Below are 15,478 nucleotides of genomic sequence, written 5' to 3'. Positions count from 1 at the left end.
GAAACTGAGGCCCTGGGGCAGTGGGGTGGGAGGGAGGTGCATGGGTGAGCTTTGGGAGGGGCCGAGTCTCCTGCAGGACAAAGCTGGGGAGCCCCTGAGCTGGGGGGGTGCAGGCTGCTCCCCCTGCGGGGACGGTGAGGGCTCACCTGGTCTCCGCCCCCCAGGCTGTGGAAGAAGGTGTGGGGGCAGGTGCCCAGCCCGCAGAAGTTCTTCCAGCCCCTCTACGTGGGCCACAGCGGGGACTTCAAGGTGAGTGCCCGCCTGCCCCTGCTGCGCCCGCGGAGCCTCTGCCCTCTGGGAGCTGAGCTCCACCGCCCCAGGACCCCAGCCGCACCCTGCAGGCCCCAGCCTGGCCTCCGTCTCCGCACCTGCAAAGTGCAGGAAATAATCCGGGTGGGGGCAGAACTGGCATAAGAATGACACAGAATCAGGCAGCGTCTCCCAACCGGGATGTCGTTTGGGGGAGGGGGCGGGCCGGGTGGTGGCCGGAGCCACACACCGGCCTCCTGGTCCTTTGTCAGAAGCCCTGGGAGGGAGGTAGAGATGGAGCAGGTTCTGGGAAGGGTGTGGATGGCCCCACCTGCAAACTACGCCCCTGCCGAGCCCCAACCACCCATCACCCGCCGGCACCCACGGTTGTCTGTGCCCATTTACCGCTCAACACCCACCCAGCGTGGGAGGGCCCGCCGCAGAGAGGATGTGGTGACTGGTGGGGCCAGGGGAGGGGGCAGCCCGCCCACTCCAGCCGAGCCTGGATGTCAGGAAACGCGGACCAGAGCCCGGCTGAGCTCCTGCTGTCTGCCCTGCCCGGCGCTGCACCTGCACCGAGCGCCCTCTGCCTTCTGCCCCTTCCACCCTGATCGCCCCCCGCCCCCCAGGGAGGGGCTGCTCCATCATCCACAGGGCACCCTGGGGAGACGGAGGCTCAGAGCGGGGAGCAGGGGAGCAGCCTGGACCCCCCCTCCCCGGGAGAGAGACTTTCCTGCTTCCTCTGTACCGTTTCGGAAGCTCAGAGACCACAACGATCTGGTGTTTACTTCCCCGATGCTCACGGAACGGGTGCCCGGCACGCTGCGGGGAGCGTCAGAGATGTGAACGCATCTGCTCCTCACTACAGCCTGTGGAGTGGGCGCTGCTGGCAGATGGGGGGCCTCATCGGGGTCCTGAGATGTTTTCTTTTCTTTTTTTAAAGATTTTATTTATTTATTCATGAGAGACACAGGCAGAGGGAGAAGCAGCTCCATGCAGGGAGCTCAATGCGGGACTCGATCCCAGGACCCCGGGATCGCGCCCTGAGCTGAAGGCAGATGCTCGACCACTGAGCCACCCAGACGTCCCTACCCTCAGATATTTTCTGAGGCACTAGGCTCAAAACGAGGGGGATTCTGGTTCTTAGGGGGTTTCACTGCCTGAGACTGTCAGATGGGGACCTGTGTCATGAGTGGGACCCCTGGCCAGCGAGGGCGTGGGGGCCGCTGTCGCCTCACATCCCTTACCCACCAAGCACCCGGAGGCCTTTCTAAGTGGCTTGTCACTGATTGACTCCTCGTGTTCATTTGGTTAATAAACATTTATTGGGTACCTACAAACTGAGGCACCCTGTGAGCCTCCAGGGATGACTGTGACCAGAAGGATTAGTTGAGGCTACTGCCCCTGCCAAGTGTCCACTCTTGTGGGGACACCAGCAGGAGGATGTTAGTTTTCAAGGACTGTCCCAGAGGAAATGAAACAGGGGGCCAGTGGTGGTTCTGTCACCCAGAGCTCAGGCCCTCCCGCCCCCTATGTCCCTATAAGCTCAGGATCTTGGCCCCCGACCCAGGCCCTATGCAGACCCCAGGCCACCGAGCATGGATTGTCGGACAGGCTACGGAGGGCTGTGGCTCCTCCTGCAGGTGGACAGAGGGACAGTGGTGAGGAGCGTCCCTGGATAGGGGCGCACCACGGTTCTGACCCCTGGCACTCTCTTTTTCCCCTCGTGGTGTCTCTGTGTCTGTCCATACCCTCCTTGCACCCATCCCGTCATGACCGTCCCCCCTTCCTCCCTCACAGAAATGGGTGGGTGCACGCTTCACCGCCTCCAGCCTGGAGCTGGGCCCCCGGAGCCCCGAGGCGCTCTCCTCCCTGGAGCTGTACTACTGCTGCCCTGCGCAGAGCGCCAGCAAGGGGCTGGAGTCCACGCAGCTGCCGGAGCCCACGGACCTGCTGGAAGCCGACGGGGGGCCCGAGCTGGGGGGCTTCTGGGTCCCAGCCCCCTCCACTGCCGGCAGCGTGGGTGGCTCAGCTTATAGCCAGGAGAGGGACCGGCCATACGGCGTTGTGTCCATTGACACGGTGACCGTGGCAGACACAGAGGGGCCGTGTGCGTGGTCCTGCACCTGTGGGGCTGACGGCTACCCAGCCCTGAACTTGGACGCCAGCCTGGAGCCCGGCTCCGGCACTGAGGATCCGCTCTTGGACACAGGGACTACGGTCCTATCCTGTGGCTGCGTCTCAACCGGTGGCCTCGCCGGGCTGGGAGGCCCCCCGGGCAGCCTCCTCGACAGGCTACAGCTGCCCCTGGAGGACGAGGCAGGTTGGACGCCGGGGCCGCCCTGGAGCGGCAGGCCACCCCGAGGGGTGTCGGACAGTGAAGCGGGCTCGCCTCCCGCCGGCCTGGACATGGACACTTTCGACAGTGGCTTCGCGGGCTCGGACTGTGGCAGCCCTGTGGAGTGTGACTTCACCAGCGCTGGGGATGAAGGGCCCCCCAGGAGCTACCTCCGCCAGTGGGTGGTCATGGCCCCTCCACCCGAGGGACCAGGGCCCCAGGCCAGCGAGTGAGGCTGACGGGCTGTCCAGAGCTGGTTGAGCCACTGGGCCCTGAGCCAGAGATGGGGTCCCTGGGGCCGTGCGGTGAAGATAGGGCCCCTGAGCCTGGTTGACAGTGTGCATGTGTGACCCAGGTGCACACCGGTGTGTCTGTGTGTGTGAGCAACACATGTGCCCGTGGACATGGAGCATGCCCGTGGTGATACCATGTGCCCAAGGCCACCCGCGTCTGTGCCTACAGGAGCTCCCTGTGTGCACGAATGTGAGAAGTGTGCGTTACTGGCACTGTGTGCACACGATGCCTGCCTCCCTCCTTTCCAGACAGGGGGCAGCCCCCAGGTCACATGCTGAGAGGCTGGTCCAGTGTTGCCCACAGGGCCTGCATAGACCAGGGCACCACCTGCGATGGGCACCAGTCCCAGCCCTGCAGATCCTGCCTCCAGGAGCTTTTCATTCCTCAGGGGGAGGGGAAGAGGTTGGGGTGAGTTCACTGTGACCCTGGGTTGCAGAAAGGTTTGTGGGGGCCTGTGGACCTAGGCTTGGATCCCAACTGAGCCAACTTGGGCAAGCCGCTTCCCCTCTCTGGGCTGGAGTTTCCTGTCTGGACTCGGTGTTGGGGTGGCAGGTGGCATGACGCACCTTGGGGAGAAATTGGCGAGGTCACCCACTGTACAGGCTGCAGCAGAGCAGACCCTCAATAAATGCAGCTTCCTTCCTTCTGGGGCCCAGATCAAGGCTTGTGCTGGAGGTGGGCGGGGGTGAGAAACCAGCCTGGGCTTGGGCGCCCGCCAGTGGGCTGCCCGTCCTGCAGATGGGCACCCCGGGGGGTTTCCAGGCTTCAAGTCAGCCCGTCTCTTAGGAACAGCCCCCACCAGCCAAGATTTCTTTTTCTGGTTCCTGTTGCTCACTTGGTTATTCCCTCTATGCACCCAATAAATACTTCTCGGGTACAAGTACGTGCCCAGACCCTGTGCGGGGTTCTGAGGTACGTTGGGTGGGGGGAAGAGACCTCCTTTGGCACTCGTGGTGGGGGAGGGGCAGGAAGGAATCAGCGGCGATGACCCCACGCTCAGTGCCTTAGGCATCTTATTTGCTCATCCCCAGGAATTAGGGGGCAGTTAAGTTTCTGTTGAAGATTTTTTTTAAGATTTTATTTATTTCAGAGAGAGAGAGACAGAGATAGCGAGATAGAGCACAAGAAGGGGCAGTGGCAGAAGGAGAGAAAAGGGAGAAGCAGGCTCCATCCCAGGGCTCTGGGGCAGACATTTAACCAACTGAGCCACCCAGGCGCCCCTTGTTGACTTCCCAGAGAGTCTGTTCAAATGTGAATTAAAAGCTAAGAAAATACATCTTAGCCACATTTGAAGGTGCCTAACCGAACACCAGCTTTGGACAGGAGCTAGACCTCAGTGCTAACAGGTTGCATGCAGCTCCTACTTAAAAAAACAAAACAAAACAAAACAAGAACCTAGACTGTCTTCCCTATCAGCGTGCTCACCTTCACAGGCATTTGTTTTCAAGACCAGGAAGCAGGGTCAAGGAGGCAGAGAGTCGGATTGAGCCAGCCCTCGCTCTTGGAGCCCCAGGGGGCATCCCCACCCTGGCCTGGAACTGCCTGGGCCCATCTCTCCCAGGAGGCCAGGCTGCCAGGCAGGACCTGAAGGAGAAAGCTCTGGTTTGTCTCTCCTCTTGGGTGAGTCTGAGCTACAAGTTGGTGGAAGTCAGTCCTGCCAAAAGCCTCACTGTGATTCATCTGTAAAATGGGGTGGTTGGGGGAAGTCCCTGAGAGAGTCCTTGGTGCTGAAAGTTCTAGAACATTGATGGTTTCAACTGTGGGGCTGTTGACTTGGGACCAGAGTGAGGCTCAGATGGGAGCTCGAGTCTGACACGGGAGCTCTTGCACAAGTGAGCAGCTCTCACCATCCCCCACCGTCACCCTGGGGACACTTGGGCCAAGGTGTGCTGTGGTTTCCACATCCTCTTGGGGGCAGTGGGTTCCAGAGGCCACCTGAACCGCCGGCTCCCTGGGGGAAGGAGCTCAGCTCTTCCGTGCACGGGGCTCTGGGCCAGGGCACTGGGGAAGGGACACCCGGGACGCTGATGCCAGGCCTGGGGCTTGGTGGGGGGCTCTGGCCTGGACCAGACATGAGTACCCATCACTTCCATCTCTGCAGGGGACTCAGCTCATCTGCAGGGTGCAAAACGGAGGCAAGAGCTGGCCTTCCTGGGAGGGTGGATTAGCAGGAGGTGGTGGGTGGATGACAGAGGGACCGGTGGTTGCATTGGTGGGCGGACAGATGGATAGATGGAGAATGAAAGGTGAGAAGGGAGAGCGCTGATGGACGGGTGGAAACAGCTGCTAGATACCAAGCTCGTAAGTCAAACAGATGCTCCGTGAGGGCAACAACATCCCCTATTTTGTTCACTGCCCTCCCTCCAGCCCGGCACGTAGAAGGCACTCAAGCCCTATTTGTAGTGTGTTGTGTGTGCTTTCCTTCCACGGCGTAGACACTTCCACCATGGCCCATTCCAAGCTACCAACCTGACAACTCGAAGTGTGATTGGGAGGAGATGTGTGTCATCAGCTCTCCTGGCTAATCCGAGCCAGCCCCAGCATGCCACTCATGGGAGCCCCGAGGGGCATCAGGAGGGGCTGGTGGGCTTCAGGGAGGAGGTGGTGTTTGTTGGGACCTTGAAAAAGGAATCAGAGTTGTTAGCTGCACCAGCTCTTTGGGCAGAAGGAAGAACTTGAGCTGGGCCTGGAGGTGTGACAGAGGGGAGAGCCTGGAGATGGGGAAGGTGGCTCTTTGGCCCCCCAGAGTCCAGGCTAGAATTGCTAATGAGTCTCCTAAGAGTCAGGAGGATTGTTAGCAACGCCAGGTGCATGGAAGCCACGTTCTACTCCTGGGCCAGCTCTCTCCCATCTGCAGGGGCTGAGAGGGCAGGGCTGTCCGTGTGACAAATGAAGTGAAGGGGCACAACGGGCAGGGGCTTGCTTGCCTGAGGTCACGTACCAGATTAAAGATGAACATGAACATGAACTCTAGTCTCCTGACACCAAATGCAGCTCTTCCTCCCCTTGCTCTGCTGAAAGGGACCAAGGTTAAGAGGGAACAAAGTCTTAGCAAACGCCCATGAGGTGCCTGCTGCTTCTGTCCGTGCAGCATCGTTGTGGGGCAGCTGGGAGTGGCCGACAGAGCATTCTGCGCACGCCTCCCCCCCTCCCCCCCGCTGGTTCTGAGACCTACACATGACCTGAACCGGTCCATGCACTCTTTCTGCTGGGACTGCTCAGTGGTAGGGATGGACTAGCCTGGGGTTGTGGGCACCAGGAAAGAACAGCTCACCTGGGAGGAGGCCAACATATAAGAATGCAGAGCTGAGAATGGAGATAGATTTCTGGTAATATCTCTTGAGCTCCTGGATCCAGCCATGCCTGAAACTATATCCCCCTGGACTTTTGAGGTACGAGTGTGGAAGTCATTATGCTGTTCACCAAATATTTGCAGCTCTTCGTCTTCTGTCTCCCCTCTCCCCCTGGGATTAGCCAGGGAGTTGTCAGCAGAAGTGCTAAGTCTCACTTCTGAACCAGAACAGGTACCTGACCGTCGTGATGTCCTCTGGAGTGTTGTTCCTCTCTGCCACTGGGCACTGTGACAGATGAGTTGGTGGCTGCTCCATCAGCCTGGGTCCTGGCATGAGGCAATGCAGAGAGCAGAGCCTCTGGTTTACCCAAGATGGACGTGTATCGTGACCAAGAGATAAATCCCTGTTGTAACCCACCGAGGGCTGGGGGCTGTTTGTTAGCACCGCAAAACCCAGCCTGTCCTGACTGGGCTGATGAGCTGCGAGTTTCCCCTTTTTGCTTAAGTGGGTCCGAGATGGGTTTGTGTCACCTGCGGCGGGAAGTGTCCTAGCATAAGGAGGACTCTCCTCCCAACCTGAGGAAGGACCACATTCAAAGGGGCTAGGGGACCAGGCTCCATCCCTTCTCATGAATGACCTTGGGTGGCCGGCCGCCTGATGTCTCTGAGCCTCAATTTCCTCCTCCTAAAGTGGGGGCAGCCACCAGCCCCTGGGCTTGCTGGGAGGAACTCTGTGTCTGGGAGGAATGGCTCACCCAGGTTGAGGCCCACACAAGGAAGCAGAGCTGGGTGTCTTCCCCTAGGATCCCCTGTTGGAGGGGAAGCCTCTTCCGCTCTCCCACTTGGGACTGGGTGTGGGGACTGGCCGCTGGCACCACGTGTGGCACATTTCCAGGGCAGCCGCCCAGGAGCACGGTCAGAGAACCAGGGACAGGAAAGACAGAGCAGTGAACACATGCAACCTGCCTCCCGGGAGCCCATCACACCTGGAGAACAGGAGGAAGAGGTAACAGTCAGGAAACATCAAGCCACGAAAGGATAACAAGAGGAGTCAGCGCTGCAGGACCTCCGCGGGGCCCCTCATTCAAAACCACCACGCCCCACTCACTTAGTTTTGTTTTTTTCTCCCTCATAATATTAAGCTCTAACTTAGGTCTCTTACGGATTTGTCGGGTTTACTGTCGATCCCGCTAGCACGGGGGTTTTGTCTGTTTTATTTGCTGCTGTGTCTCAGAGCCCAGAACAGTGCCTGGCACATAGCCGGTGCTCAGCAGATGCTGGATGGATGGACGTGTGAGTCAATCAGTAATAAGGCAGCAGGCAGAGAGGAAGGAGGGGACTGGGCCCAGGAGGGAGCCACCTGCCCCGGACCTGGAAATGCCTGATAATGGGACACAGAGATGAAGACCGGGGCCTCCTTGCAAGTCTATATGTGGAGCAAAGGGCCCTCTCCCGTTGCTCACACCACGGGGCAGGAAGGGGTCTTTCCCCCATCCCTAGTGGCAATGGATCTGAGGGGTTTTCTTTTAACATTGGTGGCCCCAGGGAAGAAACCTTCTCATTCTGCAGTTTAAGGGGTCTCCTCCTAGGGTAACGCCAGCTGCTCACCCCAGAGCAAACCCCACCTCTGGCAAGTGGCGTGAGGGGGAAGGCTTTGGGGCTGCACGGCCTGAGCTGGCCTGCCAGCACATCCACCCACCCGCTTCCAGCTTGCAGAAGTGACTTACTTTCTCTCTCTGTGCCTCAGTTCCTTCAAACACAAATGGGCATACTGAGCGGCGCGGCAGGAGTTAATCTGTGTAAAGGGCCAAGAATGGTGTCGGGCACACGGCAAGTGCTCAGAGAGCGTTGTTATTGCTTTATCGTCATTTCTGTGGACGAGTCCACCGCTCCCCCCGGCCCAGTCCCAGCAAGCTTTTCCTGATCTCAACAGCGAAGCTGGACAGGTTGCTGCGGACACCGGGAGAGCAAGAATGAACCAGCCGCGAACAGAGCCGTTGGGCTGCTGCTGCCACCTGCTGGTGACCGCTCGAACCTGGCCGAGGCGTCCCCGCGGCAGCGCCCTCCAGCTCTGTGCTCTAGACTCTCATCTGCCAAGGGCTGCGTCAGGTGGCTTATACGGGTGGCCCTAGACAGTGGTCAGAGCGACCCCCTGCAGCGGGAGTATGGTGATGAGGACACAAGGCGAACTGACAGGCTCCTATTTTAATTCAACAAGGGCTGACTTCTGGTTGGGTGGCTGGATGTGCACAGGGCACTGGGCGGTGGGGGTGGGGAGATGTCAGTAAGCAGGGAGGTCACGCGTGCACACACAGACGGGCAGCGCGTATACACACATACAGGTCTGTACACAGATCCACATCCACACATACCCCACACCTATGTGCACAACTGGAAAATCCCTGGCAGAAGCGGGTCGAGGGCTCAAGGGAAGGCTGGGGAGTCAGGGGAAGTCAGAGGGTGGAGACCACTCTCAGCCCAGGCCAGAAAGGAGGCAGGAAGGGGAGCAGGGGGACCCGGAGGAGGCCCAGCAGCAGGCAGGAGGGTGCAAGATCTGAGAGGACGCAAGACAGGAGGGAGGCGGAGGCTCAGAAGGCAGAGGAGGATGCTGAGCGGGGTGGGGGGAACCAGGAACAGTGGTGTCCACCGTCAGGGAAAGGAGGGAATAAATTCAAGCATCTGTGCTGACACACCTGCTGGTGAGGGGGAGGTGGCTCTCCATGTGCTGATGCATGCACGCCAGGGACACTGCTGGGGGAGCCCAGGGAGCTTCATCAGTGGGACATTTGATGTAAAAATGGCATCAGGCCCATGTTTCCTTACATTACATGTGTGTAAATGCAAAGAAAAAGGTCTTAAGGGGAAAGGAGCCTGGAGGTTTAAGTCTTACCTGTACTAAGCGTTTTAAAGAGAATGCATTACCACGTCACTGATGTAAGTTGAAAGGAAGAAGAACCAAAAGACTTGGCTGAGAATGCCCAGGTGGCTCAGCGGTTTAGCGCCTGCCTTCAGCCCGGGGCGTGGTACTGGGGCCCCAGGATCGAGTCCCGTGTCGGTCTCCCTGCATGGAGCCTGTTTCTCCCTCTGCCTGTGTCTCTGTGTCTCTCATGAATAAATAAACAAATCTTTAGGAATAAAGAGTTGGCTGGAGGAACAGGACACGAAGCACAGAGCCACAGGTGTCCAGGCCCTATAGTTCCAGCCTCCTGTGAGTGGCAAGCTAGGGTGAATGGGGTGTGCGCCTCTGCGGTTGGTGTCCCTGCTCATTCTCCCTGCCTTTTGTTTGGGATTCAGTCTAAATGTGAATTCTTTCCCACCCTTCATACACACTTGTTTTCCAGATGGGTGGTTAGACAGATGGATGGACGGATGGATGGACAGACAGATGGATAGACGATGGGTGGTGGGTGAATGGATGGGTGGATGGATGGGTGGATGGACAAACAGACGTGGACAGATGCACAGGTGGGCAGAAGGAGGGAGAGAACAGGTCCCCCTTGCACAGAATGGCTGCTGTGGAATGTGGAGCCATGATCACAGAAGCCCATCTGTCCACTGAAGGACTGCCCCCCTCGTCCCTATGTCCCAATCTCTAGAACACAGGCCCAAACCAACCCTCATGTGCAGGGACAGACCAGATCAACCGTGCCTGCGCTTGGTATTCTTCAGTGCCTCTGGTCCTCCTGTGAGGGCGATAGTCCCTCCCCATTTTTCAGATGGGAAAAGCAAGGATCGGAGATGTGAGTTGTTGAGACTGGGTGCCCGTAACCCTACCTTTCTTCCACTGCTTGACAGGTTCCCAAACAATTGGCATCTGTAAAGTATTTTCTGTTCATAAAGCAGAGAACACTCCTTCTTCTATCTGATCTCAACACCCCCCAACCCCAACTCTAGTCTTTTTATACTTGAGTAAAAATGAGAGAGAGAAAAAAAATAATGTAAGACTTGGCCAGGTCGTGGCTGTGCTGGGGCTCACTCTCAGACTCTCCATCATGTGTTCCATCCTGCCCCCCACCACCCCAGAGTCTGGTCTCGGGACAGAAACACGGGGCCCTGAGGTCAAACATGCGCAGGCGGGCTGCTTTTGTTGGGGGTAGAAGCTGGTGGGCATGAGGCTGGGCCAGGGCAGACCTGACGGTGGAGGGGGCACGTCCCACAATCCCCACCCCCCACTGCCCTGTGTGGTGTTGCTGGATCTCTCCAGGTTTTAAGAAGTTAGAAGTTTGAATTTTTAAAATATGTGAAATGTCCAAATTTTTTTTTTTAATTTTTATTTATTTATGATAGTCACAGAGAGAGAGAGAGAGGCGCAGAGACACAGGCAGAGGGAGAAGCAGGCTCCATGCACCGGGAGCCCGATGTGGGATTCGATCCCGGGTCTCCAGGATCGCGCCCTGGGCCAAAGGCAGGCGCCAAACCGCTGCACCACCCAGGGATCCCGAAATGTCCAATTTTTAAAAAGTGTCGGCAGCTAACATACATATAGGAAAGTAAGAAGAGAAGAAAGAAAAGAAGGGAGGGATGAAGAGAAAGACACACAGAGAGAGGGAGGGAGGGAAGAAAAAGAAGGGGAGTGGGGGGAGGGGAGGGCTAAAGAGAACTTCCATTGCCCAACCCAGATCACTGTGACCCCGGGGACCTGCTGGCCTGGCCCTGCGTGGCACACCCACACGAGCTTCTCCGTGGAGACACAGGCCTGGGCCCCGCGGCGGAGGAGGAAGGGCTGTGGAGCAGAGGCGGGCAGTGCGGCTGTGCCCAGGGCGGGCTGGCCCCCTCTTCCTGTGGTTTTACTGGGAGCACGGATTCCTTTCAGCCATCCTGCAGCTGAAAGCAGGGACTCCCTCAGGGGATCAGCGATTCTTTAGGAAAACACACCAAACTAAATGCATTTTACTTCACTTTAATTACAAAATAAATAAATACATGCAAGGTATTTGTTTAAAGAGAAAAGAAGTGAAAAGAACAAACCAACCCCAGGCCCGCATGGCTGCTCCACTCCAGCCAGCGGGAAAGATGCCCACCCCCCGCTGGAGGACTGACGGGTGTCTTGCCAGGTAAACAAGGGAGCCCCAGGCTCCCCTCTGGGTGCCTCAGTTCCAGCCTCAGGGGCAGATGTCCTGCCTGGAGAGCAGTCAGTCCCGGTTGGGGCCCTGGGTGGCAAGACACATGGCCCCTGTTCTGACACACCCTACATGAGGCCCTGCCACTTGGGGCCCTTGGGCTTCCTGCCATGGTGGCAAGAATCTGTAATGCGAGGGGTGAGCCATGCAAGCTCACAACCCCTCATGGGCCAAAGGATGACAACGCTGAGGTCCATCTGGAAGGCACAGGGGCCCCAGGCAGGCAGCTCTGTTCCCAACGGTGGAGGCCCTTGGAGGCCAAGCCTGCTAGAGCCTCTCAAACTCACCACAACCCCAGTTCCACAGAGAAGGCAGGCAGCGATGAGAGAGTGGGATCCATGCCTGCAGCCACGGCTAAGAGGCCCTGGGAATGAGAGAGGGAGAGGGAGAGCAGGGACCCAAGCCTTCCTTACAAAGCTCCCAGTGGGAACGGGTAGGGCCCTCAGTCCGGGAAGGACCCCGGAACAGGCGGACAGGTGGCCCTCTTCTAAGTTCCAGGCCAGAGGCTTGGCACAGACCTGTCTCTGTGCACCGGGCGGGGTGCAGCACACGAGCCCCCTGGGGTCACTCCCTCCGCAGGAAGGGGTCGTGGTGACCGCACGTGCCTCATAAGTGGACCCACTTGTTCCAGTTGATCTCATGGGGGAACACACGTCCCAGCCGCAGGGTGCAGTCCAGCGTGGGCTCGTAGAACACGGTGGGGCTCTCGCTCGGGCTGGAGGGCTCCTGGGCCTCCAGGACCCGGGGCTTGGAGAAGAGAGAGACGGCTGTGGGCCTTCTCAGCGAGCACTTCTTAATGCAGCCTAGGGATTCCAGGCCCTAGAGAAAGGGAACACTCAGGGTGACGGGCACACTCGTAGCCTGCGTCCTCTGTCCCACCCTGGCAGCTGCAGGAAGCCCAGGACGAGGGCGGGGGCTGCGGGGCCCAGGGGAGAGTGCTGAGGTGCAGGGTGGGAGCCAGTCAGTGCTAACAGGGCAGAAGCGGGAAGACAGGTGTGGGGCTCATTGTGGTCGGCCTGGCAGCCTCGGGAGACAGGGAGCTCACCCCTCTGGGCAAGTCTGAGCGGGGAGATGAAGGAACTAAGGGATTCATGGGAGCTGCCCGGCTCTCTGGGGCTAAGCCTGTGGCACCCTCAGGCCGAAGCTAGGAATTTTCTGACAGTCTGCCCCCCAAGCCCTGAGGCTGAACCTGAGGCTGAAGCAGGGGCCGAGGAGGAGGGAGCGGAGGAGGGAGCCGCGGTGGGAGGCCTGCCCCAGCCCAGGCCAGCCCAGCTGCACCTGGAGCAGCTCCAGCACGGCGACGGGCTGCAGGACGCCCTGGTAGTGCTGCAGCAGGCAGCTCTCGGGAATGCCGGGCCTGCTCATGATGTGATAGAGCAAGGCCTCCATCATGCCCTTGCACACTGGTATGTTCAGGTGGCCGTCCACGATGCGCCACGGGCGGGCGATGAACGAGATGCTCTCGCAGTCCCTGCAGGGGCGGCATGTGGGGGGCAGGCTCGGTCCCCCACTCCAGAGATGGGATGCCGAGCTCTGGGCAGTCGGCACCTGGCCCGCGTCTTGGGGCTGGGGGCCGGTTACCTTCTGCTCGTCCACTTCTTCCTTCCCATCCGGAATGACGGGTCCCAACCCCAGGGCCCAGGGTCACCGGCTCAGGAGACCCGCTCACACTCAGCCTTAATCAAGGCCGTGATGTGCCAACGTCCCCCACAGGACCCCTTGCTGGCAGGGGAGGGAGAAGAGCTGATTTCTGGATTTACCAGCTCCAGCTGGGACCCAGGGCAACGGCTGACTCCTCATCAGGCCAAGCTCACAGAGGTGTGCACGTAGAAGCTCTACTTCTGTATCTTATACAGCAGTCCCCATCTTATCCCCAGTGACTGGTCTGCCACGGGGTCCAGGCACGGGAGGGGCCCAGGACCAGCTGGACACCTGGCTCTGACCACTGTGATGGGGCCCTGGGAGGGGCCGGTGGAGGGACACATGCACATGTGTAGGAGGCGCCCCTGCACCAGGAAGGCTCCCATGAAGCCCATGGTTCCAGATGGACCCCCACACAAATCTGCACCTCTGGCCCTCACTCACAATCTGCAAGTAGCTCCTGCCTTGTTCCCCCAGCCAGTGGGACAACCAAAGTCCCACACGTTTCCAGGTCCCCAGGCCAAGAACCACTGCACCCGACTGTGGAAGATCTCCCTGTGATGCTCCCTACTGGGACCCTGGGGACAGATTCCCACCCTCACACCCGCACCCCGCCGCCTGGATCTGGGTACACACTCACTTTTCCCATGTCGTCTGGGAGACGCTACCAGCCACAGAACTCTCGGCCAAACCTGACAGAGAGGCAAAGGACACGAGACCTAAGAGGTGGGAGCCCATATCTTTCGACACGTACTCCTGGCTCTGGGGCTAAAGCCACGAACAATGGGACAGCAAGCCCCTTCCTCACAGAGCCCCAGCCCCCTCCCCCGCAACAGGCCCCTGGGGCTGAAGCCAGTGCGCCTAGAACAAAACAGGGCTGCGTCCAGGTGTGCAAGGGTCGGGGCGGGGGGCTTGTTCCCAGGGCCCCGGGGGGGTGGGCAAGTGAGCACCTCCTCTTCCACCCAGGAGCCCTGGCCACAGAGCTGTGTGGATAAACCCCTAAGGAAAACACCCCCAAGGAAACAAAGACAGCTCTAGAAACCACGTGAAGAGGCCAGTGTTGAGCAGAGGTAGGAGCATTCACGCCGCAGGAGAGGAACACGGCAGGTTTCCATTCTTGCACGCCTGCCAATCCCGACAGGAGGTGCGATGCCCCCTGCTCCGGCTGCTGTGCCCTTACACAAGTGCCTTCAGCCAACAGTGCTTTCCAGAACCCATGCTTGTCATTCACAGGCCTGCTCAGGCGTCCCTGAAGCCCTCTAGTGGAAACAGTTAAGTGGAAATAGGCAAGACCTGTGAGGCTAGGTGAGGCTGGAGTGAACAGCCTTGTGTGGCCAGTGGCAGGTTCCCAGTGTCGGCCTGAGGATAGAGGACAGAGGATGGGCAGGTGGGGCGAGGGGGAGAAGGGAACAAGGTTTGCTCGGTACCTCTGGGGTCTTCGGATCCTTCTGGGAACTGGTCCTGACAGCTCAGCTGCTCCTGGCCTGGAAGCCTGGGTTCCCCAGTATCCTCTTGGTCCTCCTGCCCGGCTTCTGGTGCTCCCAGGGGAAGCTCCTCCACATAGGCGTCTCTGGGAGCTGCCGGCAGAGCAGACGCCAGGGGTTCTGGCTCCTCTTCTGCTATGGGCCGGGGGCTGGGAGCCAAGCGCACATCCTGGAGCGTGGGCCTCTTGGCAGGGGGCTTCAGGGTGCTCTCAGGGTCAGGACCGCTGCCCTGACTGGCCACATCACTGCTCGTCCAGCTGGCACGCCTTTTGGTGCTCTGGGGGCCCTGGGAGTGCCTCTCAGAGGGGCTGTCCTTTCTGGCAGGCCTGTCTTGGGGTCGGGCCCGGGGGTCTTCTCTTGGTGGGTACACATGTTCCTCTTTGCCTTTCGGCCGCACCGAGTGCAACAGCCAGGGCCGGGCAGAGCCCATGGCCACCAAGCGAGTTGTGTTGCCACCTACTTCCAGGACCTGGTGATGCTCCAAGAGATCCTAGGAAGAGTGGGAAACACACGGGGTCTGTGCACCAATGCAGGGGGCCTCATGGGGGTGCACTGCCAACTCTCTTTTCATTCCTACATTAAAAACCCATAAGTCAGGCTTTGAGAAATTTGCCCCAGTTCACATCCTGGAACTGGGACTCCTCGCCAGGTCACGCAGTTCTGGGGAGGGTTCGCTGTAAGCATTCGCCACCCGGACTGGGCAGCAGGGAACACAGGGAGCTACCCAACCCGTCCTGGCTTGCTTTCCAGGGCTCCAGAGGCACCTCTGGTTATGGGAGTGATGGAACACCACTACATGGACAGTAGTGACAACCCTACTCATGTCCTGTGCTCATGAACACTTGTCTGGTAACCAGAAACGTTGGTATCTGTTCTCCTCCTCCTCCACGAACACTGCAGGGCAGGCAGTTCTGTGACATTACTAATAAGTGACATGTATTCCACTGCTTCCAACTATGGACAATGCTCAGGAAGGTGAGTCGGGTCCCCAGGCACTCAATTTAAAGGGTCCATCTGTTACGACGTTCTCTGGGTTCAAGGGTCCCCAGTGAAAGTGGAC

General features: G+C 59.1%; 2 protein-coding genes and 1 long non-coding RNA gene across 5 annotated transcripts in view; 1 reads left to right on the top strand and 2 right to left on the bottom strand.

Moving 5' to 3' along the window:
• IL21R (interleukin 21 receptor) overlaps positions 1-3,761 on the top strand; it is a 35,771-nt gene extending 32,010 nt beyond the window's left edge. For both annotated transcript variants that reach the window (XM_038539990.1, XM_038539989.1), the window contains 2 exons: positions 165-249; positions 2,050-3,761. In XM_038539990.1, the coding sequence (XP_038395918.1) occupies positions 165-249; positions 2,050-2,820 (856 nt within the window). In that variant the 3' untranslated portion in view covers positions 2,821-3,761. The remainder of the gene's footprint in view (positions 1-164; positions 250-2,049) is intronic.
• A 287-nt stretch (positions 3,762-4,048) lies between these two features.
• Positions 4,049-6,000, bottom strand: LOC119872176. The gene is made up of 3 exons (XR_005360759.1): positions 5,823-6,000; positions 5,351-5,499; positions 4,049-4,465 (listed from the first exon to the last, which is right to left on the bottom strand). It is a non-coding gene; the product is annotated as an uncharacterized LOC119872176 (long non-coding RNA).
• Positions 6,001-11,057: 5,057 nt separating this feature from the next.
• Positions 11,058-15,478, bottom strand: part of GTF3C1 (general transcription factor IIIC subunit 1) — a 73,574-nt gene continuing 69,153 nt past the window's right edge. Inside the window, exons 35-38 of one of the 2 annotated variants that reach the window (XM_038539985.1) lie at positions 14,362-14,908; positions 13,575-13,626; positions 12,572-12,764; positions 11,058-12,112 (exon numbers count right to left, since the gene is read on the bottom strand). In XM_038539985.1, coding sequence (XP_038395913.1) covers positions 11,900-12,112; positions 12,572-12,764; positions 13,575-13,626; positions 14,362-14,908 — 1,005 coding nt within the window. In that variant the 3' untranslated portion in view covers positions 11,058-11,899. The remainder of the gene's footprint in view (positions 12,113-12,571; positions 12,765-13,574; positions 13,627-14,361; positions 14,909-15,478) is intronic. The other variant, XM_038539986.1, reaches the window with a different exon arrangement.

Source organism: Canis lupus, chromosome 6 (assembly GCF_011100685.1).
Source record: "Canis lupus familiaris isolate Mischka breed German Shepherd chromosome 6, alternate assembly UU_Cfam_GSD_1.0, whole genome shotgun sequence".
Classification (NCBI taxonomy): Eukaryota; Metazoa; Chordata; class Mammalia; order Carnivora; family Canidae; genus Canis; species Canis lupus.
The sequence above is the reverse complement of the archived record's forward strand: the minus strand, read 5'-3'. Positions and strand labels throughout refer to the sequence as shown.